This window comes from Pan troglodytes, chromosome 3 (assembly GCF_028858775.2).
Source record: "Pan troglodytes isolate AG18354 chromosome 3, NHGRI_mPanTro3-v2.0_pri, whole genome shotgun sequence".
Classification (NCBI taxonomy): domain Eukaryota; kingdom Metazoa; phylum Chordata; class Mammalia; order Primates; family Hominidae; genus Pan; species Pan troglodytes.
The window spans coordinates 47,484,358-47,511,158 of NC_072401.2; the positions used below are offsets into that span (position 1 = coordinate 47,484,358).

Below are 26,801 nucleotides of genomic sequence, written 5' to 3' on the forward strand. Positions count from 1 at the left end.
CATGCCCGGCTAATTTTTGTATTTTTAGGAGAGACAGGGTTTCACCATGTTGGCCAGGCTGGTCTCGAACTTCTGACCTCAGGTGATCCACCTACCTCAACCTCCCAAAGTGCTGGGATTACAGGCATGAGCCACCATACCCGGCCCCATCTTTTTTTTTTTTTAACCATTATAATAATGGTATGATGATCAACTTGGTATATAAATCTTTGACCACAGCTATGATACTTTCCTTTAGCTAAAATCAGAATTGCCAAGTCAAATAATACGTAGCACTCTTGGCTTTTATACCTATTTTCATATTAATTTCAAAATCTTTGATTACAATTTTATGTTTTGGGTCATTTGTAGCATTGCCTTTTAAAACAGATAGCTGGGCGTGGTGGCTCATGCTTGTAATCCCAGCACTTTTGGAGGCTGAGGTGAGAGAATTGCCTTAAGCCAGGAGTCTGAGACCAGCCTGGGCAACATAGATCCTGTCTCTACCAAAAATAAGAAAATTAGCTGAGCACGATGGCATGTGCTTATAGTTCCAGCTACTTAGGAGGCTGAGGCAGGAGGATTGCTTCAGCTCAGGAGTTTGAGGCTGCAGTGAGCTATGATTGAGCCACTGCACTGCAGCCTGAGTGAGTGACACAGGGAGACCCTGTCTCATAAATAAATAAATAAGATACACTGTTCTGTTCACTACCCATGGCCAAAGACAAAGACACTGTCTCTTCATTTCCCTCCTTTTTTGTTGGAGAGAAAAATCTGACACAGTGGAAACGTCCCCACGTCCCTGTCCAGAATCCTCCCACCTCTCAGTGGAGGAAGAAGGTAGAATGGTCACAAAATCTGGTGTCTAGGTAGGTGAATTAACAGATGGGGTGTGTTGCGTATTTCTCATGTTTACTCTCTTCAGCTCTCTGCGCTAGGACATATGACTCCATAATTCATGAATGTCACCTTAGTGCTGGTTTACAACCTGAAAGTCTCTTTTTCTAAAGAATCTAATTAATGCTGGGCTAGAGAGTGGCATAGGAGAAAAATTTGTTTAAACAAGAGGCATCTGAAGGCATAAATGCATGTACTTAAGGCAAGACACGGAGTGATTAGCTAGAAACACATCCATTATTTTTGCTGTCCAAATTGTTCTTTCCATAAGATGATTTGTGAGGTTGATGTCCTTGTGACAGCAATTTTCTGAACATATTAAATAAGGCTGAGTCCCTTTTAAAAATCAAGAGCATGATTCATACATATTTGTGAAATGTAAGTACCTTTTCTCTCTTACTGCTGCAAACTGCTGACAGCAATGTATTATGGAGACCCCTCGTCAGTTGACAGTTGAAGTGGAAATATTGTTGTAAGTAATGAATTTGTTGATAGCTATTCCATTACCCAGAATGAATATTTAGATTAGTCATGTGCAGGCTGTCATGTCAGAGCTACCAGGAGCTTTTCCTTTTATCTAATTTACTCTAATTCCTCAGCCCCTATCTCACCATGTTATATCCTATTGAATGTGTCAAGGGATGATTAGATTGAGAGATGCAAGGTTTTGTTATTGACACAATTTCTACAGGAGCACTAGAGAAATTAAACCCTTGCTGAACAAACCTGGGTGGAACTCTCAGTCATTTTCTTTATTTTTTATCAGTACACAGCACATCCAGAAACAAGGAAGAGCTCTCAATCAAGAGGCAGCGTGTGAGATGCTTCGTGAATGGCATCAAGGGCATATATTGAAAGTCACCCTTCCCGGATTACACATTTTAGCTTTGTTACATACTCATTGTAACCACTCTGAAAAGTGCTGCTTGATGCTGCGTGCCCTTTCTGTGTCCCTGGAGGTATTCTGAAGGTCAGAAGAGAGATATACAACAGCGAGGCTTGGTGATAACGTATAGAATAACAGACAGGGACTCCATACCCAGGCCTTTTTTAACGGCGTGAAGTATAGACAGAGATGCAGTCTGTGCTAACATTAGGTTATTTATTCATTCAATCAGTTGACACAAGGAGGCAGCTACGGGGAGGTAAAATATGGTCCTAAAATAAAAAAGATTTCAGTTTTGTCATTCTGTCTCTGAGATTCTATTTCCACATCTAGAGCAGGGTAATAATGATACCTACCTTACAAAATTATTGGGAGAATACATTAGTTAATATACGTGAAAGTACGGAGGAGATGTGCAATAAATATTTGTGTTATTAACTACACATACAGCACTCTATAGGAGATATTCCATTTATAAAGACTTTAGGTTCTAAAAAGCTGTACACGTGTTGATTATTTTTGTAAGTCAAAAGTGATTAAGAGGAGTTTAAGCTATCATTTCCAGATGTATTTCTATAAATAAAAACATAAGTATATTCAGTTGATTTGGGGTGGAGAGTTCCATAGATGTCTGTGAGGTCCACTTGGTCCAGAGCTGAGTTCAAGTCCTGAATATCCTTGTTAATCTTCTGTCTTGTTGATCTGTCTAATATTGACAGTGGGGTATTAAAGTCTCCCACTATTATTATATGGGAGTCTAAGTCTCCTTGTAGGTCTCTAAGAACTTGCTTTATGAATCTGGGTGCTCCTGTATTAGGTGCATACATATTTAGGATAGTTAGCTCCTCTTGCTGCATTGATCCCATTACCATTATATAATGCCCTTCTTTGTCTTTTTTGATATTTGTTGGTTTAAAGTCTGTTTTATTAGAGACTAGGATTGCAACCCCTGCTATTTTTTTTTTTTTTGCTTGATAAATATTCCTCCATCCCTTTATTTTGAACCTATATGTGTCTTTGCACGTGAGGTGGGTCTCCTGAATACAGCACACCGATGGGTTTTGACTCTATCTAATTTGCCAGTCTGTGTCTTTTAATTGGGGCATTTAGCCCATTTACATTTAAGATGAATATTGTTATGTGTGAAAATCAACAGAATATACATTCTTCTCAACACCACATCGCACTTATTCTAAAATTGGCCATATAATTGGAAGTAAAACACTCCTCAGCAAATGCAAAAGAACGGAAATCATAACAGTCTTTCAGACCACAGTGCAATCAAAGTAGAACTCAGGATTAAGAAATTCACTCAAAACCGCACAACCACCTGGAAACTGAACAACCTGCTCCTGAATGACCACTGGGTAAATAACAAAATTAAGGCAGAAATAAGTAAGTTCTTTGAAACCAATGAGAACAAAGACACAATGTACCAGAAGCCCTGGGACACAGCTAAAGCAGTGTTTAGAGGGAAATCTATAGCACTAAATGTCCACAGGAGAAAGCAGGAAAGATCTAAAATTGACATCCTAATATCACAATTAAAAGAACTAGAGAAGCAAGAGCAAACAAATTCAAAAGCTAGCAGAAGATAAGAAATAACTAAGATCAGAGCAGAACTGAAGGAGATAGAGACATGAAAAACCCTTCAAAAAAATCAATGAATCCAGAAGCTGTTTTTTTGAAAAGATTAACAAAATAGACTGCTAGCCAGACTAATAAAGAAGAAAAGGGAGAAGAATCAGATAGACACAATAAAAAATGATAAAGGGGATATCACCACTGATCCCACAGAAATACAAACTACCATCAGAGAATACTATAAACACCTCTACACAAATAAACTAGAAAATCTAGAAGAAATGGATAAATTCCTGAACACATCCACTCTTCCAAGACTACACCGGGAAGAAGTCGAATCCCTGAATAGACCAATAACAAGTTCTGAAATTGAGGCAGTAATTAATAACCTACCAACCAAAAAAAGCCAAGGACCAGAGGGATTCACAGCCAAATTCTACCAGAGGTACAAAGAGGAGCTGGTACCATTCCTTCTGAAACTATTCCAAACAATAGAAAAAGAGGGACTCCTCCCTAACTCATTTGATGAGACCAGCATCATCCTGATACCAAAACCTGGCAGAGACACAACAAAAAGAGAAAATATCAGGCCAATATCCCTGAGGAACATTGATGCAAAAATCCTCAATAAAATACTGGCAAACCAAATCCAGCAGCACATCAGGAGATCAAGACCATCCTGGCCAACACGGTGAAACCCCGTCACCACTAAAATACAAAAAAAGAAAAAAAAAAGCCGGGTGTGGTAGCACGCACTTGTAGTCCCAGCTACTCAGGAGGCTGAGACAGGGGAATCACTTGAACCTGGGAGGCAGAGGTTGCAGTGAGCTGAGATGGCACCACTGCACTCCAGCCTGGTGACACAGCAAGACTCCATCTTAAAAAAAAAAAAAAAAAAGCTTATCCACCACAATCAAGTCAGCTTCATCCCTGGGATGCAAGGCTGGTTCAACATACACATATCAATAAACATTATCCACCACATAAACAGAACCAATGACATAAACCACATAATTATCTCAATAGATGCAGAAAAGGCCTTCAATAAAATTCAACACCCCTTCATGCTAAAAACTCTCAGTAAACTAGGTATTGATGGAATGTATTTCAAAATAATAACAGCTATTTATGACAAACCCACAGCCAATATCATACTGAATGGGCAAAAGTTGGAAGCATTCCCTTTGAAACCAGCACAAGACAAGGATGCCCTCTCTCACCACTCCTATTCAACGTAGTATTGGAAGTTCTGGCCAGGGCAGTCAGACAAGAGAAAGAAATAAAGGGTATTCAAATAGGAAGAGAGGAAGTCAAATTGTCTCTGTTTGCAGATGACATGATTGTATATTTAGAAAACCCCATCATCTTAGCCCAAAATCTCCTGAAGCTGATAAGCAACTTCAGCAATGTTTCAGGATACAAAATCAATGTGCAAAAATCACAAGCATTCCTGTACACCAATAGTAGACAAACAGCCAAATCATGAGTGAACTCCCATTCGCAATTGCTACAAAGAGAATGAAATACCTAGGAATACAACTCACAAGGGATGTGAAGGACCTCTTCAAGGAGAACTACAAACCACTGTTCAAGGAAATAAGAGAGGACACAAACAAATGGAAAAACATTCCATGTTCATGGATAGAAAGAATCAATATTGTGAAAATGGCCGTACTGCCCAAAGTAATGTATAGATTCAGTGCTATCCCCATCAAGCTACCATTGACTTTCTTCACAGACTTAGAAAAAACTACTTTAAATTTCATATGGAACCAAAAAAGAGCCTGTATAGCCAAGACAATCCTAAGCAAAAAGAACAAAGCTGGAGGCATCACGCTGCCTGACTTCAAACTATATTACAAGGCTACAGTAACTGAAACAGCATGGTACTGGTACCAAAACAGATACACAGACCAATGAAACAGAACAGAAGCCTCAGAAATAATGCCACACATCTACAACCATCTGATCTTTGATGAACCTGACAAAAACAAGCAATGGGGAAAGGATTCCCTATTTAATAAATGATGTTCTGAAAACTGGCTAACCAAATGCAGAAAACTGAAACTGGACCCTTTCCTTACACCTTGTACAAAAATTAACTCAAGATGGATTAAAAACTTAAATGTAAGACCTAAAACCATAAAAACCCTAGAAGAAAACCTAGGCAATACCATTCAGGACATAGTCATGAGCAAAGACTTCATGACTAAAACACCAAAAGCAATGGCAATGAAAGCCAAAATTGACAAATGGGATCTAATTAAACTAGAGAGCTTCTGCACAGCAAAAGAAACTATCATCAGAGTGAACAGGAAACCTACAGAATGGGAGAAAATTTTTGCAATCTATCCATCTGACCAAGGGCTAATATCCAGAATCTACAAAGAACTTAAACAAATTTACAAGAAAAAAACAACCCTATCAAAAAGTGGGCAAAGGATACGAACAGACATTTCTCAAAAGAAGACATTTATGAGGCCAACAAACATATGAAAAAAAGCTCATTATCACTGGTCATTAGAGAAATGCAAATCAAAACCACAATAAGATACTATCTCATACCAGTTACAATGGCGATCATTAAAAAGTCAGGAAACAACAGATGATGGAGAGGGTGTGGAGAAATAGGGACACTTTTACACTGTTGGTGGAGTATAAATTAGTTCAACCATTGTGGAAGACAGTGTAGTGATTCCTCAACGATCTAGAACCAAAAATACCATTTGGCCCAGCAATTCCATTACAGGTATATGCCCAAAGGATTATAAATCATTCTACTATAAAGACACATGCACATGTATGTTTATTGCAGCACTATTCACAATAGCAAAGACTTGGAACCAACCCAAATGCCCATTTATAGGCTGGATAAAGAAAATGTGGCACATATACACCATGGAATACTATGCAGCCATAAAAAGATGAGTTCACATCCTTTGCAGGGACATGGATGAATCTGGAAACCATCATTCTCAGCAAACTAACACAGGAACAGAAAACCAAGCACTGCATGTTCTCCCTAAGTGGAAGTTGAGCAATGAAACCACATGGACACAGGGAAGGGAACATCACACACCCTGGCCTGTTGGGGGGTTGGGGGGGGATGCTAAGGGAGGGATAGCATTAGGAGAAATACCTAATGTAGGTGATGGGTTGATGGGTGCAGCAAACCACTGTAGCACGTGTATACCTATGTAACAAATCTGTACATTCTGCAATGTATCCCAGAACTTAAAGTATAATAATAATAATAATAAAATATATAAGTAGTCTTATCAAAGCTTTAAAACCAGGAGTACTTGTCTCTTCCCTACATTCTATTAAACATTTTCCCCTATTGTGGACCTTTGATGTCTACAGTGTTTTCATTTGCCACCCACTGACCAGCTGATGTTCTGCTGATTTGGGTGGTCTCTGAACCCAGCAACTTGGAACTCAAGGAGCCACCCTTGGCTTACAGCAGACGTGTCAGCAACAGCTGTTTCACTGTGCTTAGGCTTAAGTTCCCTTATAAACTCCTGGCCTTCACCAACATTAACAAAATGTAGGCCCAGAGGGTAATGATGATATCTATCTTACAAAATTATTGAGTGACTAAATTAGTTAATACATGTGAAAGTTAATTGTTGCTAACATTTAGCTCCAGTCTCAAAAAGTTTCCTTTTTCATTTTGCCAATCCCTGTTCCTTCCTCTTTGATCACTATTCACTCCTTAGCCTTAAGAATTCTTCCTGCTGTGCCATGAGCCACCTGCAACAGTTGGCATTCTCTCATGGCTTCCAGTTTGAAAAACTATTTTTACTTTTGTTTTCATCCTAATTATGTGCGTCTTTTTAGCAGCAACTTAAAGACACTCACTACTTTTATACTTTTGTAACTGATGATGTTACTGCTGTTCATAAAATATCTCAGAACTTTAGCACAAACCTAGCTAACACACCCCTGACTAATGAACAAAGTGTGGCCAAATGCTTGCTTGTGGCCACTAATACCATCTGCTGGTGATAGGTAAAAAGATTAAAGCCTTTTTCCACCTTGCTTTGTTCATACCTGTGAACTTCCTTAAATGGAAAATTTATAAGTAGAGGTATTTCCATAATGAGGGGTATGGAAGATACAAAGGGAAAAAAAGAGAGTCCTTGCCTTTATATATCTTGTAATTTAATTGGGAAGAAAAGGCACATGCTTATGAAATAGTCAGGGACTCCCAAATTTGTATACGAAAGTGACACTGTAGTAGATGAGGATATTAAGAACCAGAGGGGATTCACAATTTCAGAGGGAATGTTAAGATGAGGTCCTTGAAGAAGTCTACATGAAGTGATGGTTCTTTCTGACTGGCATGGTGAGGGCCTTCACCTGACGGCTCTCATTCTTCAGGAACAGAGTTTATTCTCAGTTAAGACTTCTTTTATATATCTCAGTAAATGTTAAAAATTCTCTATGTGTAGGTCTTACATGTTTCTTTTTTGGTTTATTTCTAGATATTCTACAATTTTTGTCATTATTATCAACAGGAATGGCTGAATTTTTATCACAGACAGTGAGAGGGACTGTGAGTGGATGCCCAGACATCCAGCCTTCCCTCCTAGGTATCCTAGGCTAACAGCGGGAAGTATCACATTGACCAGACAAGTTGCAGAGTGCCACTGGGAGCCACCTACCTGGAGAGGACGTTATCTAGGTTGTTGCCCACCCCTTGCCAGAGGCAGGGGGTCCTGATGGAGAGCCAATGTCTAGATATTTGATGTAATCCCACCTTGGAAATTAGAAGTTCACATTCTCCCCTTTTTGCTTTGCTTAAAGAAATGCTTTCACGCCTTCAAAAAAAATTTTTTTTTTTTTAAAGTAAAGCATAGGCTAGCTCCCTTCCTGGGTAAAGACATCTAACTGCAAAGGGTAGTCTAAGAGTCAAATTCTTAGTCTAAAATATGAAAATTACAAAGAGTGAAAGGGATGAATTCCCAGTGAAATAGAGACCAAAGAAATCATTGTCAACCTACCAGCTGAAGAAAATTCTTGTCAGATATTGGCTTTGGACAGGCTCCCTGTCCAAGTCACTTACTTCTCTTCACACTGCCTGTTTTCCTATAAAACAGTAATAAATCTGTCACACAGATAAAAAGATCCTAGTGCTGAGATAATGTGATTTGTCAAAACATGCTCATTCACTTTGGGAGGCCGAGGTGGGTGGATCACCTGAGGTCAGGAGTTCAAGACTAGCCTGACCAACATGGTGAAACCCCGTCTCTACAAAAAATACAATAATTAGCCAGGGTGGTGGCTGGCGCCTGTAATCCCAGCTACTTGGGAGGCTGAGGCAGGAGAATTGCTTGAACCTGGGAGACAGAAGCTGCGGTGAGCCCAGATTGTGCCATTGCACTCCAGCCTGGGTGACAGAGCAGGACTCCGTTTGATTAAAAAAAAAAAAAAATACTCATTGACTCAACTGAAGTGTGAGGACTCTTCTGCCATTTGACTTTCTTTTATAAACCTACTCTTATCAGTCTTCCATTTTAAAGAAGAGAAAAACAATTACTCAGATGTCCTAACTATCAAGAGATTTGGAGAAACTATATACATATATGGTTCTTAGTTGGGCATAATTTGAAAGCCTATCTATCTATATCTATCTATATCTATCTGTCTATCTATCTATCTATCTATCTATCTGTCTGTCTATCATCGACTTTCAAATTCTGCCCAACTAGTTCTGCCCCACTAAGAACATGGATTTTTGTGATAATGAAAACTTTCTCTTACAATCAGAGGGCCAATATTTGCTATAAAGGACTGAGAGAGCTACATTTCATATGTGACTGTAATAACCAACATTTTAGGGGGAAAATGTGATGTTAAGAGTCTTAGAATCCCAGGTGGTAGTGAGGGGATTTCTGGATCCTGAAGGTCAAGTGTTTCCAGAGAAAAAGAGGAATAGAGATTAGGAAACACCTTCTAATGTGGGAGCTCGGGCAGGGAGAGAGTCTACAACTGTGGTAGCTCTATTTAATATGATAATGCATTTCTTTTTCTTTGTGCCCTTTGCGCCTTTGCTGTTTATTAACTGCACCAACTACCAGGAAAAGAGAAGAGGGTGTGGGGGACCAAGATTTAAACCATTCAAACTTCATATTGAAAGTTTGGGTACAAGTTGTATTAGAAGAAGGGATAATTAACTTGAGGGGTCTGAGGTCTTTCTCTTTTTTTTGAAACAGGGTTTCACTTTGTTGCCGAGGCTGGAGTGCAGTGGCATGAGCAGGGCTCACAGAAGCCTCCACCTCCCAGGCTCAGGCGATCCTCCTGTCTCAGTCCCCACAAGTAGCCAGGACTACAGGCACGCACCACCACACCCAGCTAATTTTTGTATTTTTAGTAGAGACAGGGTTTTGCCATGTGTCCAGGCTGGTCTTGAACTCCTGAGCTCGAGGGATCTGCCCACCTCAGCCACCCAAAGTGTCGGGACTACAGGTGTGAGCCACCACACCCGACTGAAGTCTTTCTCTTCTAATTGTCACCAGCATCTAATGCCTTGCATATACATAGGCAAAACATTGACTTTGAAGTGATCCCCCTCAGGTACTCTTTCAGAATCTTTTTACTCTTGAAAATTTAAAGTTCTAATAAGCCCAGTATAAGTCTACATCTAGTCTTAGAATAATAGTAACAGCTTCTAGTTGTTATTTTTTATAATTTCTATAACATTCTTTATCATGTTGATTTTAGTGTATCGAGGACCTACTGTGCACCAGACACTTTTATGTGCATATGAAATTCCTCTTCCTTATCTCTATGCATGGTAGAATCTGAGGCTCTGAGAAGTTGACTTAGTAATATTTTGTAAATGGTAGAATTGGAATCTGAACCCAACTCTGTGTTGATCCAAAGTGCATGCTCTTTCTACTGAGTTACACTGTCATAGTACTTATAGGGAATAATGTCTTTCTTCTTCCTCCACTTCACCCTATTGCCTGCTTACTTTGCTGGTATATTTTATATTTTACTTCATTTCTGAGTTATTCAGAATAAGAAACTGTGCTTGCTTAATTATGAGTCAGAGCTGTCTCCTGCATAAAACCTTTTAACAACTTCCTCTTGGGAAAAATTGCAACTGTTATTTCAATGCCATGGCCACGGTTACCCTATCTCTTGGTACTTCTGTTTCATACCTCACTTCCTACTAATGCCATTCCCCTCACACTTCAGGCTATTTCGTGACACTGTGCTTTTGCTCATGTTTCTTTGGCTTAGATCCTCACTCCTCGAAGTGTAGTTCCAGGACCAGCAGCATCAGTGTTACCCAGGAGCTTGTTAGAAAGGCGGGATCTCATGCCCCACTCCAGACCCCAGGTGATTCAAATGCACAGTAATGGTTTTGAGAAGCACTGACTTAGAATGTTCTTATTGTTTTTTACCTAGCCTATTTTTTCTTACATTTTAATTATGTTTTGTTTTGTTTTAGCTCTTGTCACCCAGGCTGAAGTGCAATGGCACAATCTCAGCTCACTGCAACCTCTGCCTCCTAGGTTCAAGCGATTCTCCTGCCTCAGCCTCCCAAGTAGCTAGGACTACAGGCTTGTGCCACCACACCTGGCTGATTTTGTATTTTTTGTAGAGACGGGGTTTCACCATGTTGGCCAGGCTGGTCTCAAACTCCTGACCTCAGGTGATCTGCCCACCTCAGCCTCCCAGAGTGCTGGAATTACAGGCATGAGCCACCACACCTGGCCAATTTTTTAATTTTTTATTTCAATCAGTTTTTGGGGAACAGGTGGTGTTTGGTGACATGGATAAGTTCTTCAGTGGTGATTTCTGAGATTTTGGTGCACCCATCACCCAAGCAGTGTACACTGTACTTAATGTGTAATCTTTTATCCCTCACCACCCCCCACCCTTTCTGCCAAGTCCCCAAAGTCCAGTGTATCACTCTTATGCCTTTGTGTCCTCATAGCTTAGCACCACATGAGTGAGAACATACGACGTTTGGTTTTCCATTCCTGGTTACTTCACTTAGAGTAACAGTCTCCAATTCCATCCAGGTTGCTGTGGATGCCATTATTTCTTTCTTTCTTATACCTAGCCAACTCTTGTTCATTCTTCAAAACTCACCTCTAAGAAGCTAAGGTCAGTAGTTCTCAAAATATAGTCCAAAGACTCTTGGTCAGTGGGTCCCCAAGACCCTTTCAGAGGGTCTGTAAGGCCCTCTTGTCCAACTACACATCTGTGTGAGACAGACTTTCTTCATAGACTTCAACCAAAACAACATATTGCAACAGACTGCCTGCAGCAGCAGATAGGTGAATCCAGCTGCCTTTCATAAAGCCAGACATCCAGAAGATCTTCAAAGATACCACACAGTGTCATTCTTCACACTAAATATTTTTGTTGCATTGAAAAATACAGTTATTTTTCCTAAAAATATGTAATTAATTTACCATGTAATAGGTTTATTATTTTAATGAATTGATATATTTAATATTAATTTTATATTAACAAATACACATATATTTTATATGTAATCTTATATATAATTAACATATATTAACATTTGATATTTAATCAATTAATAAAACATTTCCCAGTTTTAATTTCCCATACAGTAAATAGCAATAGCTCTAACCCCCATGAACAAAAGGTCTTTGGCATTCTCAATAATTTTTTTTTTTTTTGACACAAGTTCTCACTCTGTCACCCAGGCTGGAGTGCAGTGGCACACTCATGGCTCACTGTAGCCTCAACCTCCCCAGGCTCGGGTGATCTCCTGCCTCAGCCTCCAGAATAGCTGGGCCCACAGGTGTGTACCACAATGCCTGGCTAATTTTTGTATTTTTTGTAGAGACGCGGTTTTGCCATGTTGCCCAAGCTGGTCTTGAACTCCTGGGCTCAGGTAATCCACTGGCCTTTGGCCTCCCAAAGTGCTGGGATTACAGGCATGAGCCACTGTGCGTGACCTCAAAAATATTTTTTTAATGTAAAAGGGTCCTGAGACCAAAGAGCTTTGGATCCATTTTCCTGGGCTGAATGAAGTGCCCTCCTTAGCAGGTCTGTGATATCATGGGCATAACTCACCATTATGCTTATCATTTTATATTAAAATAATCTGCTCATAGAGCACTCTCATTAGACTATAAGCTTCATGAGGACTATGTCCTATTCATCTTTCTATTTACTGAGCCTGATGAACTACCTAACAACCCCTCCCACTCCCGTCAAAAAATAATTGACAACTAAGGAGTGTGTCTACTACCTAGTTTATAGAGAGCACTAGACAACCTACGGCTGAGACCTACAGCTTTAGCAGGGATGAAGTGTGCATAATGCTGAAGGAAGCAGCACGTGGACATCACCACTCATGGAGTTTCATCCCCTCAAAGTGTATTTCACCAGCCTGGAGTTCTGTCTCCCGGGATGAGGCAGGGAAGCTCTGTGAGCGCACTATCCGTTCATGCACGATCACGCCAGACGAACAGTAATCTCCAGTATTCAAGCTGCCTTCAAAGGCCCGGTGACCCTCAAAGATACAGGGAGAGAACTACCTACAAAGATGTGGATGTTTCAACAGGAGACCCATTTGGCCATGTCTGCTGTCAATAACCTTGGCCAACTCCAGTGTAAGAGGAGGAAGGCATGGGTCTTCCCTACACCAGAATCCCATGTTGTCAGAACAAATTCTACTGCAAGTAGCAGTCTGAGACTTGATGAAGACCTACCTCTGCCCTTTGGACACCCTGACAGCCCCTTGCATGGAAGACATGATAACGGTAGTCTCCTAAGGGCACACACAGCTCACCTTCTATTCAGAATCCAGCCACAGAATCCTGTCAGTAGTGGGGCACAGGATGGAGCAAGGCCCTAGGTAATGCCCCTCTGAAAAATGTTTGCTGCTGGGAGGTACCCATACAGTATTTTTAGCCAATCCAAATATTTTGAACACCTTTATTTTACCAGTGAAAATTCATTTCCCTTATTCTAATTACAAATTCTTTAGGGGTGATTGGAGATAAAAATAGTTGAAGCCTTGTCACAGACCTCTGGTATGTGAACTGATTAGCTTGTCAGGTGCTCACTAAGCATACCTGAAATGTGGATTTTTTTATTACAGTACTTCATATGTTAATGAACTGCCCCTAAGGTGAAGAATCACACACACACACACACACACACACACACACACACCCCTCTCACCCTATTTATGCTGGAGAATCTTCAAGTAAATCACAAGCAGTATAACAATGTCATTAAGTTCAAATACACATAGTGGAGTGAAAACTAAATGTAGTAGTGTCTCACTACTCAGCTATCTAGTAATTTCATTTAACTGGAATAAACCAAGGACCTGTAAATAAACAAAGAGAACCATTATTAGACACTATATGCCAGAATGATATACATTTTTGCATGGAATCCTCGAAACGCCAAAGCACATGTTCCACCCTGTACCTCCATAGAAAGAGATCTTCGAATCAATGTCATGATCCTCATAATTTTGCACTCTTAGTCTCGGCATGACCGACTACTTCAGGTCTCACCCAGAGCCCATGTGTTCTTGATTTACACACAAATTGAATAGTCTTAGTTGTCTGGTTTTCAAACCCTTCACAGATAAAGAGAAACAAGTTAGAAGGAACAAAGAAGCAACTGCTGGTGGCAACACTGACAAACAGAAATGACAGCTGCTCAGGGTAGACCTGAAATTAAGGGATGGGCCAGCAAAATTTAATAAGTAATATAAGAACCCAGTTCTTACAGTAACTGACTCATATATATTGACTCAGACAAGACCGAGACTCATACCTCAATCGACCCTGTTGGAAAAACACAGAGCATTCACTGTTGTTTCTCGAGATCATGCTCATGCCATGAGATACCTCTTAGGCACCACTGCACACTCTCTCTGGACTTCCTCTGTCCTAGGGCATTTGGCCATTTGCTCTGAGCAGCTCTCTGTGCACTCCAACTGGCTTTGGTAGGTTCATCCCAACACACCCTCTTCACACCTGTGTGTGCGGGCCTCCTGCCTTGGGACTTCTCTGTTGGTGCTGGAGCCTGAGACACCTCTCAGCCTCCAGGTTTGCAATCCAGAAGTTTGCATGTGGTGGAGGGGCTGGGATGAAAGGTGGGAGCTGGTGAGACATTCTTCCCCCAAACATCTCCCAGAGGGAATGTCCTGAGGTTCAGTGGCTCACATGGCCTCTTGGAAGATGGTCCAGCCCGACTGAGATAGCAAATAGTGGCCAGTGCAGTAACACACTGTCCTGGTAGCTGCCTCACCTCCCCTGCCTCCCACACTCTCTTTCCGTGGACTTGAGCTTTGTTTATAAAATAATAGCACATAAGCTTTTGCCTCGAGTCCTGCCATCCGGGGAACCCAGGTTAAGACATTCCTCACTATCAAGGAAGGTCAAGTTTGTTTCATAAACTCTGATTAAGAGGGCCAAAAAAAATGAGTAATGATTTCCATATACAATTTATGTATTTATTTTCTACTCCTCTTACTATCATTCCCAACATAAACAATTTTTTTAAAAGTCTGGGTAATTGAACATGTATATCTTCAACTAGGAAGAAAACTCAGCTACTTAAAATGATTATCTTCCGGAGATTTTACAGCACGGTTATACTGAAGGGACATCAAATAATGCAATAATCATAGTTGAGAGGAGATCTATCAGGGTAGGCTGTCTGGAGCAAATCAATCTTGAGCTGATTTCTGAAGACTAGAGAGCTTGAGGAGGACAATGCAGCTTGAATACAGGAAGGGACCCACGTAACCTTTAGAGCACATTGTTGTGCACAAGGGTCATATCTTTTACAGGAGAAATGAAGAAGCTGTGTTATATCAGCCTGTTCATTTTTACCCTCAACAAGAAAAATGGTCAGCCCATCTAATCCATTCAGCTACCTCAGCTGATATTGATCATGACGGTGGCTAAAATCACTCCATTGGCTCTTTTCCCAAATGGAGGCTGATTGGCTGCTGGTGTGTAGCTTATTATTGAGTTGTTAGAGTTTTGGAGTTAAACTTGCTCCCTTGAATGGGGTGGAGGATCGTACTCTGTCTGTTGTCCTTTCAGCACAAGATCTACATATATGTAGGCTAAAACAATCAGGGGAGCACACTTGCACACATACGTGAACACACAGGCACATACGCACATGTATACATGCACTACTATCTAGTGTCACTGTCATTCCTTTAAAATTTTTGCTGCCAAAAAAAGTAGAGATGGCTGAGTGTGGTGGCTCACACCTGTAATCTTAGCACTTTGGGAAGCCAAGATGGGTGGATCACTAGAGGCCACGAGTTCGAGACCAGCCTGGCCAACATGTTGAAACTCTGTCTCCACTAAAAATACAAAAAAAATTAACTGGGTATGGTGGTGCATGCCTGTAATCCCAGCTAATGGGGAGGCTGAGGCAGGAGAATCACTTGAACCCAGGAAGCGGAGGTTGCAGTGAGCCGAGATCACACCACTGCACTCCAGCCTGGGTGACAGAGCGAGACTCCATCTCAAAAGGGGGAAAAAAGCCAAAGCCAGAGAAAAATATCTTTTCTCTGCTGCATTTCAAGGTTCTGAAGAAGATGCTTTTGTGAAGCAGTGGTCTGCCCTCTGCTTCCTCCACAGGGGAGGAGATGCATCCAGAAGATGCAGGCCATGCATCTGGATGATCCAAGTGAAAGGTTTTCTTCTACAGAACGCTTATCATGGAGTAGCACAGGGGAGGAGATGTCAAGACCAATTCAGGGTCAAAGCCAGCTCTAGAGTAGTTCGATTACAACTTTCAGAGAATACTTCAAACAAAGCAATCCTAAGTGCTTTCACTTAAAGACACTGCACACAGGAGAGAGAAAACCCATTTTCAACTTAAACAATTCAAAAAGTTTGGAAGATTTTCAGTGACACTCCACAGAGCTACCCCCAAAATGGGCCTCCATTTTCAGATGTGCATCCAAGTGCATCACATATTTCACTTCCCTGTGGGCAATGCCAGAGGAGACAAAGGAAGGGGGAGAGAATGTTCCATGCATTTGCAAACTGTCAGGGCATATCATTTGTCCTCTAAATAAGTGTTTACTAAGCATCCACATGATTTTTCCTTGTCCCCTGCAAGGTGCAAAAATTGTAGGGAAAATGAATTTCTGGCCAGGCTTTAAGTGAAATAAAAATCCAAACATGTTTAGTCAAGATGCCAGGGACAGCTCATCACTCATCATTACAGTGCATTTGTGGGGCTGTAATTTCTTTCTCACCCGTTGTGGTGTTTGCTTCTTTTCACATTTCCTCAGGCTGGCCCCCTTGGAAGTCGGCAGGTCATTTCCCCCCCTTCATGCTCTAATAGATTTCACTCTCAAGATCTCACACACCACCAGCTCTGGACTGCTGTGTTTAGGGTTAGCAAAGCAGTAGGAAAATGCTTGCAGACAGAGAACGGTGATTTCTTTTTCATCCAAAGAAAAATGAGAGTTTGAAGATGCTTATCACACCCAGATTTGGGGAAATGAAAAGAAATCCCAAATCCTTTCTTCTCCACAAAATACATTTTTTGTTTCAAGACTATTCCTAGTGTTTCAGTTCTCTTTATTGATCCAGTTTATTGGAGCTGAAGTAATTGAAAGGTTAGTACCCGTATCTGGATTTGTGTTCTGTGACCAAGGCTTACTTGGATTGGGGCGCTGTTGTGTGCAATGGCATTTGATTGTGTGAAAATGGACTCCTTGTCCAGAATTAAATGCTGAGGAACGTCTTCCCAATTGTGGTATTTGTGCAATGAGAATTTGAGAGGGGTGGGTAGTGGAAGGGCTTACAGCATCTGTTGTGGACCTGTCCTTGTCAGTTGTCACCTTCAAGCTATAGAATGCTGCTCTAGAAATACCTGTAAAGTGAGTTTGACTGCTTTTGCCTTTATGTTTTTGACAAATATTTGGGTCTGTGTTCTCAAATCTGTGGAGGAGAGCCACTCTATTTCTTGGGTCGATCCCACCCCTTCCCTCTAGTTCTTCCTCTTTCTTTTGCCTTTTTTTTTTTTTTTTTTTTCTTGAGACGGTCTCACTCTGTCACCCAGGCTGGAGTGCAGTGGCACAATCTCGGCTCACTGCAATCTCCACCTCCCGGGTTCAAGTGATCCTACTGCCTCAGCCTCTCTAGTACCTGGGACTACAGGTATTCACCTCCACACCTGGCTAGTTTTTGTATTTTTAGTAGAGATGGGGTTTCACCATGTTGGCCAGGCTGCTCTTGAACTCCTGACCTTAAGTGATCCTTCCGCCTTGGCCTTCCAAAGTGCCGGAATTACAGGTGTGAGCCACTGGTGCCTGGCCACTCTTTTGCTGTCCTGATGAGTTTAGGCACCTTCTCCTATCCCAGAGTCTGAGTGTTCATAGATAGGCAGAGAGGAAGTCACTCACATTCCAAACCAAGACCAAACCTGTTAGAGTGGTTGTTAATCTTAAATATTGTCAACATTTTACCATAATTGGAAGCTCAGGGAATGACCTAAAAGCTCATGCTCAGAAATTGTTCATTTAAACTGGGGGTAGAAACCCTCACAGTGAAATCTGTTGCTACCAGGGGTTGGGTCCTGATGAGCAAGAATGTCTTTAATTAAGTTCTTGGCTTTATGTGCACAATCCTACATGGGCACCAATCCAAGAGGTAAGCATCTTATGAAGAACCCAAAAGCAGTCTGCACAGTTATTGCATGATTGTGGTTTTTGGGAAACCTTGGGATTGTATCGTACTCCTTGCCTTACTGAAATCACTGTAGTGTTTTTATTTTCCTGGGAAACCAAGACTCATCATTTATTAACCAAAATATCATTCAGTTAGTCATTCCACAAATATTTAGGAGTGCTTGTCATGTGGGATTCTCTCTGTGAGACCTTGGAGAGTTGGCCTTTCTGCTGAATTCTGCCAGCCCAGCAGTGTATCCATGTCATAGGTCTGGTTACCTTAGAAGCTGGCTCTGAGATGGAGATTACATTGTAGAAAGTTTACTGGAGCAGGTCCTTGGGATCAATACATGTGGAAGAAGGGGCAGAAGCAAGATGGGTAAAGGGAAGAAGCTGGGCTTTGAACAGTCTCAGTGGAGACATTAGTCAGCCCAGTGGGGACCAGGCCTGGACAACGGGCTTCTCTGGTCAGTCGCCGATGTGCAGTCATTAGGGAGGGGCATGACCTCAGGCAAGGCAGCTCTCCATCAGAGGCAGCACTGTCAGCTACTGGGAGAGTAAGTCCTTTAATCCTAAGTGGGGACCTGGGTGGCACATCACAATGTCCACTACGGTGTGCTAAGATGCTTTTAGCTACTCTACAGAACATCTTGACTCAACTGGCTTCAACAATAGCACATCCTTGCATCTCAAAGTAAGACATCAGGGATAAAGCACCTCCAGGATTGGTTAGTTCAGTGGCTCAACAGCTTATCCAAGGAGCTCTCCATCCGTCTGCTCTGTCAGCCTGAAGAGGCAACTTTGCTTCTCAGGCTTCTTCCTTTCATAGTCACAGATGGCTGTTGCTGGACTGGGTGTCACTGCAGGAAAGAGAAATGATTTCTGCCCCTGTGCTCTTTCTATTGTTGAGGAAGATATTTCCTTGTATTTCTCTTTCTTTATTGTGGTGAAATATACAAAAGATAATATTAATCATTGTAACCTCTCATAAGAGTGCAATTCTGTGGCATTAAGTACACTAATGATACTGTATAACCATCACCACTATACAGAAAACTTTGTCATCATTCCCAATAAAAACTCTGTTCTCATGAAATAATAACTTTCTCTTCACCCCCAGCTCCTGGTAATTTCTATTCTCTTTTCTGTCGCTATGAATTTTCCTGTTTTAGGTGCCTCAAGTATAAGCATACAGTATTTGTCCTTTTTGTCTGGTTTATTTTACTAATCTTAATGTTTTCAAGGCCCAACCATGTTGCAGCATACATGAAAATCTCATTCCTCTTCATGGCTGACTAGCATTCTATTGTATATATGTACAGCATTGTTTGTCTACTCATCCACTGAATAATGTTGCTACCAACATGGGCATACAGATATCTGTTCATGTCCCTGCTTTTTATTCTTTTGGATATATACCTAGGAGTGAAAATGCTGGGTCATATGATATTTACTTGATATTTAACCTTTGGAGAAACCATCAAACCATTTCCTGCAGTGGCTGTGCCTCTTCACATTCCTCCATCCGTACCTGAGGAGTCCAGTATTTCTACATCCTTGCTAACATTTACTTCCCTTTTTTAAAGGTATGGCCATCCTTTCCCTCCAGTCTTATTGGCCTCTATTGTGTCACATGCCCACTCCTAAATTAATTATTTGCAAAGTGAAGGATATTACCAAAATTGCCTTAAACCAATCAGGACCAGGGCCCTGGGTAGGGTCTACATTACCCTAAAGGACATGGCTGCAAGGAGGACAGTTAGATACCTGAACAAAATCCAGACATTCCAGCCAGAAAGAAAGGATGGGACAAGGAAGAATAAAGGGAAGCTACCATCAATGTTTGCAACAGGGTGGCTTTAAAAATAGAAATGCCCAGACCAGAGATTCTGATTCACTTGGTCTGCAGCAGTGGGTGCTCAGCATCAGTCACTTTTAAATGTTCCCCAATTTATTCTAATGTGCAGTCAGGGCTGCGAGCCCTGATCTAGCAGGTTAGGCTGCCCGTTAAGCCAGCTCGTGTGAATACTGAGAGATGAGAAGGACAACATGCTACAGGAATGCTGTGCAGTGCACCTCGCCTGGGGGACTGATGAAAACCCCTGAGAGGAAGTGATGTTCAGACTGATGCTTGGAAGAGGCAAGTCAGCCAGGGCTGGGGAAGAGTGTCATAGACACGGGACAGCATGTGGTTCAGTTTAAGAAGAGGAAGAAGCTCATTCTATCTAGAGTGTACACAGTATCCACTTCAAACCCTGAGGGGACAATATTTTTACTCAAATATATGCAACTTATGGGGCCAGGTCTGTGTTCAACACTCCAGCCCTGTTTATCTCTGGGTAAGTTTCCCTCTCTCTGTGCCATGTTCTTGGTTGGCTGAGTGAGCAGCAGGTTATACTAGAGGCATCAGACATTCAGGGTTTCAGAATTGAGTTGAAACCTGCCCATGCTGTATACAACCGGTGTGGCTGTGGGGAAGGCCCAAGACATCTCTGGACCTCTGCACAGGTCCTGCAAAAGAGGTTATAAAAACTACGTCATAGGGCCATTATGGAACTCATAAAAAAAAATGTATGTGAGCAACATCATAAATATGCTGATGAGTTGCAAACTTCTACTCCCGTCCCCATCTCTCTCTAGGGCACATCTCAACTCCAGACCTACATGTTGATATCCCCTACCTGGCAGCCCCATTTGGATGTATATTGGGCATCTCCCGCTTACCGTGTCCAAGACAGAGCTCTTCATATGCCACTCCTCCTCCATTCTCCCCTACATCGGCTTAGGGCATCTTAATCCTTGGTGTCATCCTTGACTCCACTCTTTCTCTCTAACATGGAGTCTGTTAACAAGTTGTGCCACTCTACTTTAGAAATATACCCAGATTCTGACCATTTCTCACCACCTCCATGACTATCCAGGTTCAGGCCACCATATTCTTTAACCTGGATCATGTGACAGCCTCCTATGAGACCCTCCAAACTTGATCCCCCATTATTCCTACTTTATCTCCTACAACCCTCCCTCTTGTTCATCTGCTCCAGCCCCAAGTCTCATGCAGCCCCAGTCTGCATGGTTTCAGGGCCTTGCTATTTGTGGGTACCCCTGCCCCCAGTTAGCCAAATGGCTAACTTCTCACTTCCCCAAGTCTTTAGTCAAAAACCATAGTGTCAGCAAGCCGTCCCATAGACACCCTATTTAAAATTTCAGTGCCTGCCTTTAATATATCATATTCTCCTTCTCTGCTTTTTTTCTTCCTGGTATTTACCACTAATGTGCTCTACAATTTGCTTATTTATATTGTTCATTGTCTTCCCTGCCAGAATATACCAGATATATAGATCTCTGCCAGTATACCCCTGCTCCACAAAGCCAGGGATTGTCTGTTTTATTCACCTTCTTTTTCTTTTTCTTTTTTTTTGAGATGGAGTTTTGCTTCTTCGCCTAGGCTGGAGTGCAATGGCATGATCTTGGCTCACTGCAACCTCTGCCTCCCATGTTCAAGCAATTCTCCTGCCTCAGCCTCCCCGTAGCTGGAATTATAGGCATGAGCCACCATGCCCGGCCTTGTTCACCTTCTGTCTCAGTTCTAGGGCAGTACCTGGCATGTAGTAAGCACCCAATAATACATTTATTAGCACAGCATTTTACAGAAGAGAAACCTGAGGCTCAGTGTGATTAAATAATTCATTCAAGGTCACACAGCTAGAAGGCGTTGTGTAGTTGAATGTTCTGTGGTGCTTTTCAACAACAACAGAAAACCCATTTAGCAAAAAGACAGGGCAGCGTCAATGACTCCTCTCCAGCCCTCCTCCCTATCACCAAATGACGAAGGAAATCTCTAAAATGAGGAAGGGGTAGGTGCAAGAGGGCGTCGTGGAGTTGCTCTGTGGCCCCTTGGCGAGACCATTCATGTTTGAGTGTTATTAGATGAGGAAGCTGGGGAGCCATCTCAGTGCTTCTTCTGAAGCACAAAGGCCAGTGACTGTTATTAAAAGGAGACCAGCTGCTCGAGGCTAAAAGTGCACAGGAGGAAGGGATACTCCCTACTTGGGAAAGATTTGCTAAGTCGGCTTGAGATAGTCAGGGAGGATTTTTAGACTGTGTTCAGCATCCAGACCCATCTCACTGGCAATCCTACCCAGACTTACTGTGCCCCCTAAAAATTCCTTCTTTCATCCATTCTACTGAACATACAAAGAGGAATCCTAGCCGATTACAGGGAAGACAATCAGAGAATAACCCCAGAAGTAGATCTCTGCAGCATCATTGGAATGAGGACAGTGGTTTTTTTTAAGAATGTCTTTTTTGAGGAAGAGGCAATGTGCCTGGACCATGGTGGTTCTAGTCGGGGAAGCCCGGGCCTTTTCCTCCTTACCCCTGGGAAACCACATCGCTAGTGCTGTCCATCCACAGGGACCCACCCACTTGGCAGGGTAGAGCTTCTAGAACCAGAGCCAAGGCAGGCAGGAGGCTCTTTAAACAGTTCAGAGGGAGGAGGCAGGAGCAGGGTCTGAGTGGAAGCTGGGTGCTGCAGGCTGTGGTCAGACCAGAGAAGGCCGATTCCATAGGACTGGGGTCAGAGAGCAGGGTTCAGAGAGCAGGAGCCAGAGCAGGGCCTCGGCCTCTCCCTGGGAGGCCACGGCACCTCCCTCTGCCTGGGGCCTTCATGACTCGAGGGTGTCTACCCCAAAGCTGCTGCAAGCATTCAGAGAGAGAAGTGCCCAGGGCCCAGCAGAGAGCAAGCCCTCCACATGTGTTTCTCTCCCTCTTCTTTCAGAAGCAAGATGGGGGTGGGGACAGTGGCTCAGAGCAGGACTAGGAGAGGCTCCCTTGAAAGGCCTGGGTTGTAATCCAGAGAGCAGAGGAAGGAGAGGAAGCTGCTGGAGTTGCAAGATGGCTTCTGTTGCCATTGTTCAGTTGTCTGCTTTCCTCCTTAGAGGTGCGGACAAGAAGTAGCAGAGCCAAGGCTCTGGGTGCCTCTTCCATGTTCCCTCCATAGCCCTTTCCTCCTCACATGCTCACCACCAGCTCCCAGGTCCTCGGCCTGTGCAGGGCCTGTGTGCTCCACACAGACGTCCTCTTCAGATGATGCTCCCACGTCTTGGCTGTGGTCCTTTCTGGAAATTGCCCTTGGCCACAGAGAGCTGCCTCGCCCAAGCATTTGCCCTCCCAGGGGCTCCCTGAGGCCAATGCCCAGATGATGCAAAGATAATACCTTTCAATTTCATATAGGTCTTAAGATCATCTGGCCCAGAACGCCCCATCGGATCCACTGAAACTCATTGTGGGTGACCTTCTCCCTCCACCCAGTGCTGCCTTCTTCCCTTACTCGCAGATCATCTGGAGAGAACTCCCTAAGAGCCTTCTGCCCATGACTCTAGAAGGCCACCTCTAAGGCCCTGAGTCCCTTAGTTGTCTTTGGTCTTTGCCCCTCCAAACACAGCCCACTCATTTGACTTCCTAGGCACCCACTATCCACTAAAGTGCAGCCATCTTGTATCCCAGTGACTAGAAAATGGGTGCTGATGGGTTAATATGGTGTCCAATAAAAATATTTACCATGATGGGAGCTGACACATGCACAGCTAGCAGTCTGCAAAGCACATTGACGTATGTTTTTTCAGTTGCAAGGCAGAATAGCATGGTGGTTTCTGAAGTGACTCTGCCTGAATTTGAATTTCTGTCCCACCACCTATGAGTCTTGCGACTTTGGGCCAGCTACATAAACTTTCTGTTGCTCTATTTCCCTATCTGTAAAATGGGGATAATAGTCCCTTCTTCAGAGAATGTTTGTTAGAATTAAATGAGTCAATACATATAAAGGTCTCAGAACTGCCCTGGCATATGGTAAGCACATAGTGTGCCTTAGCTATTAGTATTTGATCCTCACAACAACCCTGTAGTACTGCAATTTCTACCTGTGTTGGGTACTTCTCAAGACACTCATATTGTCAGCCCAGCTTTTCACTCCAGCTGTTTGTTCAGCCACCTGCTGGCACGGATGTAACAGCGCCTTGCTGAGCTGTGTGGCTTCTCTTACTTCCTGCTTGAGATGCCTGCAGAGCCCACTTGGCTGTTCTGACCCAAGCAGACCTGGAAGTGTGGGGGAGCTAATATCCCATGTGGCACCCCTTGATGCCAAGGAGGTATTGGAGCCAATGGAAAAACCATCCCTTCTTTTATTCCCTGAGAAGATAATCCAGAGGTATATTGTGACCCATCAAAATCCAAGTTCAGTTGCCCCAGCAGTAGCCACTCCAGTAATGCATGCAGTCATGGCCTTCCCCCATTCCCCATTTCCTTGAGCCCATTTGCCCATCCATGCCTGTCAATGGAGCTCACATCCCAGAGTAAACTGCCCAGACACCGGCCGTTGCCGCGTGGTCTGCTTTTTTTGGGGGGGGCAGGGCAGGGGGCGGGGCATCTAATTGTGCGTAGGAGAAGGGTAAAAGAATAAAAAGAGGCATGTCCTAAACACCATGGAATACTATACAGCCATAAAAGGGAACAAGATCATGTCCTTTGCAGGGACATGGATGGAGCTGGAAGCCATTATCCTCAGCAAATTAACACAGGAACAGAAAACCAAACACCACATGTTCTCACTTATAAGTGGGAGCTGAACAATGAGAACACATGGACACAGGAAGGGGAACAACACACACTGGGGCCTGTCAGTGGGGCAGGGAGGGGAAAGCATCAGGATAAATAGGCGATGGGTTGACAGGTGCAGCAAACCATCGTGGCACACGTTTCCCTATGTAACAAACCTGCACGTCCTGCACATGAATCCTGGGACTTAAAAATTTTTAAAAAGAACCATACAGTAGAAGAAAGAAAAAAAAAGAGGCATGTTCAACATATATAATCAGATTTGGACTCAAGTCAGAGTCTTCCACTTACCAAATTTCATGCCCTCACACAGTGCCTGCACTCCCAGTTGATACATATGCATCTTAACAGAGGCCTTCCAGAAGCTTGATTAGGCTGCGGGAGGCCGAGGAGGAACACACTATGAACAACAGGTAGCTTCAGTTACTTTGATGTTCCTGCCCTTCTCCTGCCCCTGCATAGAGGCAATCCTGCATGGCAAGAGGGCGGTGAGCAGTGGCTCCACTTGGCTGAAGCCTGGGTCAGGGGCTGCACCTAACTTGTCTTTGTATCGCCAGCACTTAGCTCATGTATCAGTAACACTCAGGGTCTGGCACATAGCAGGTACTCAGTAAATGTTTGCTGGGTACATAGGTCCAGAACTCAAACTATGGGTGATTTGCTTCTTAATGATTACTTTCTATGTGGCCATGCCTGTTTCTATACTTATTATTTTTTTGCTGGTTTGGAACATAATCTCTGATGGACAGAGAACTTTTTTTTGGGTGGAAGATTGTCTACCTTTTTACCAAGGTGAGTTAGTACAGAATTATGTACCTAAAATTATTTAAGAAGCATTAACTATTTCTCAAAATTATTTGAGAAAACCTGAATATCAGGTTGATTGATGAAAGAAATCTCTAGGTGCTATCTTGAACTGGTGGCCTGTGGGATAAATGTAGCTCTAAGATATATGGGTTTGGCCAGCACAGTGTTGATTATACTGAAGTTATTCTGAGGTATGCCACAGGGCCTACCACTTCCTATAGCATTCTACCTGTCCCAACTCTCAAATTTATGTTACCTGCCTAGCCCTTGCAGGTATATGGGTCTTGTGACCCCTACACAACAGGCTTCCACATATAGAAAGCGTTGAAGGAGCTGACTGGCACAGTTCTCTCCCTGGGCTTTTTTCTGACTTTTCCTGTGACTTGCTCAGCCCATCCCCTCTCCCATCAGCGGGTCCTCATGGTGATATGGTGTCTTGCCCTGTAGGTACTATAAGATCTCCGTGGTGCTCATGTGCTTTGTGGTCCCCACGCTGGTGCCCTGGTACATCTGGGGAGAGAGTCTGTGGAATTCCTACTTCTTGGCCTCTATTCTCCGCTATACCATCTCACTCAACATCAGCTGGCTGGTCAACAGCGCCGCCCACATGTATGGAAACCGGCCCTATGACAAGCACATCAGCCCTCGGCAGAACCCACTCGTCGCTCTGGGTGCCATTGGTGAGTAGGGGTGTTGAGGGCCAATGGGGAGAATGGTGGCCCAGGTTTTCTTGGCCTCTCAGTAGTTTTGTGGAATCAGTAAAGAGAAGCAGTGGAGTGGAATGGAGTTCAGTGAACTTGAGCTTTTTTTTTTTTTTTCCAAGATAGAGTCTCACTCTGTTGGCCAGTCTGGAGTGCAGTGGCACGATCTTGGCTGACTGTAGCCTCTGCTTCCTGGGTTCAAGCAATTCTCCTGCCTCAGCCTCCTGAGGAGCTGGGATTACAGGCATCCACCACTATCCCTGGCTAATTTTTGTATTTTTTTTTTTTTAGTAGAGATGGGGTTTCACCATGGTGGCCAGGATGGTCTCAAACTCCTGACCCCAAGTGATCTGCCCTCCTTGGCCTGCCAGAGGAGCTTTGGCTTTAGGATCCTGACTCTTGGACAAGTCATGTGATCTCTCTGATTTACAGTTTTCCTATCTGTGAAATGGGACTAGCAATGCTTACGTCACAGGAATATGTAAACTGCTAAGTACAGTGCCTGGCACGTAGTAGGTGATCAGTAACTAGTAGTTATTCACCATGACCATGGAAATGTTCTAAAGGAGAAGCAGCAGTTGACTCTTCTCTCAAACTGTCCTGACAGCCTCAGCTGTCCAATCATTTGGCAGAGCTTAAGAAAAAAGGCCTTCAAACAAAG

General features: G+C 43.0%; 1 protein-coding gene across 2 annotated transcripts in view; it reads left to right on the forward strand.

Moving 5' to 3' along the window:
* SCD5 (stearoyl-CoA desaturase 5) overlaps positions 1 to 26,801 on the forward strand; it is a 169,477-nt gene that overhangs the window by 136,309 nt on the left and 6,367 nt on the right. Inside the window, exon 4 of one of the 2 annotated variants that reach the window (XM_001141318.6) lies at positions 25,887 to 26,119. In XM_001141318.6, the coding sequence (XP_001141318.1) occupies positions 25,887 to 26,119 (233 nt within the window). Of the gene's footprint in view, positions 1 to 1,642; positions 6,619 to 25,886; positions 26,120 to 26,801 lie in introns of those variants that run through there. The other variant, XM_517188.8, reaches the window with a different exon arrangement.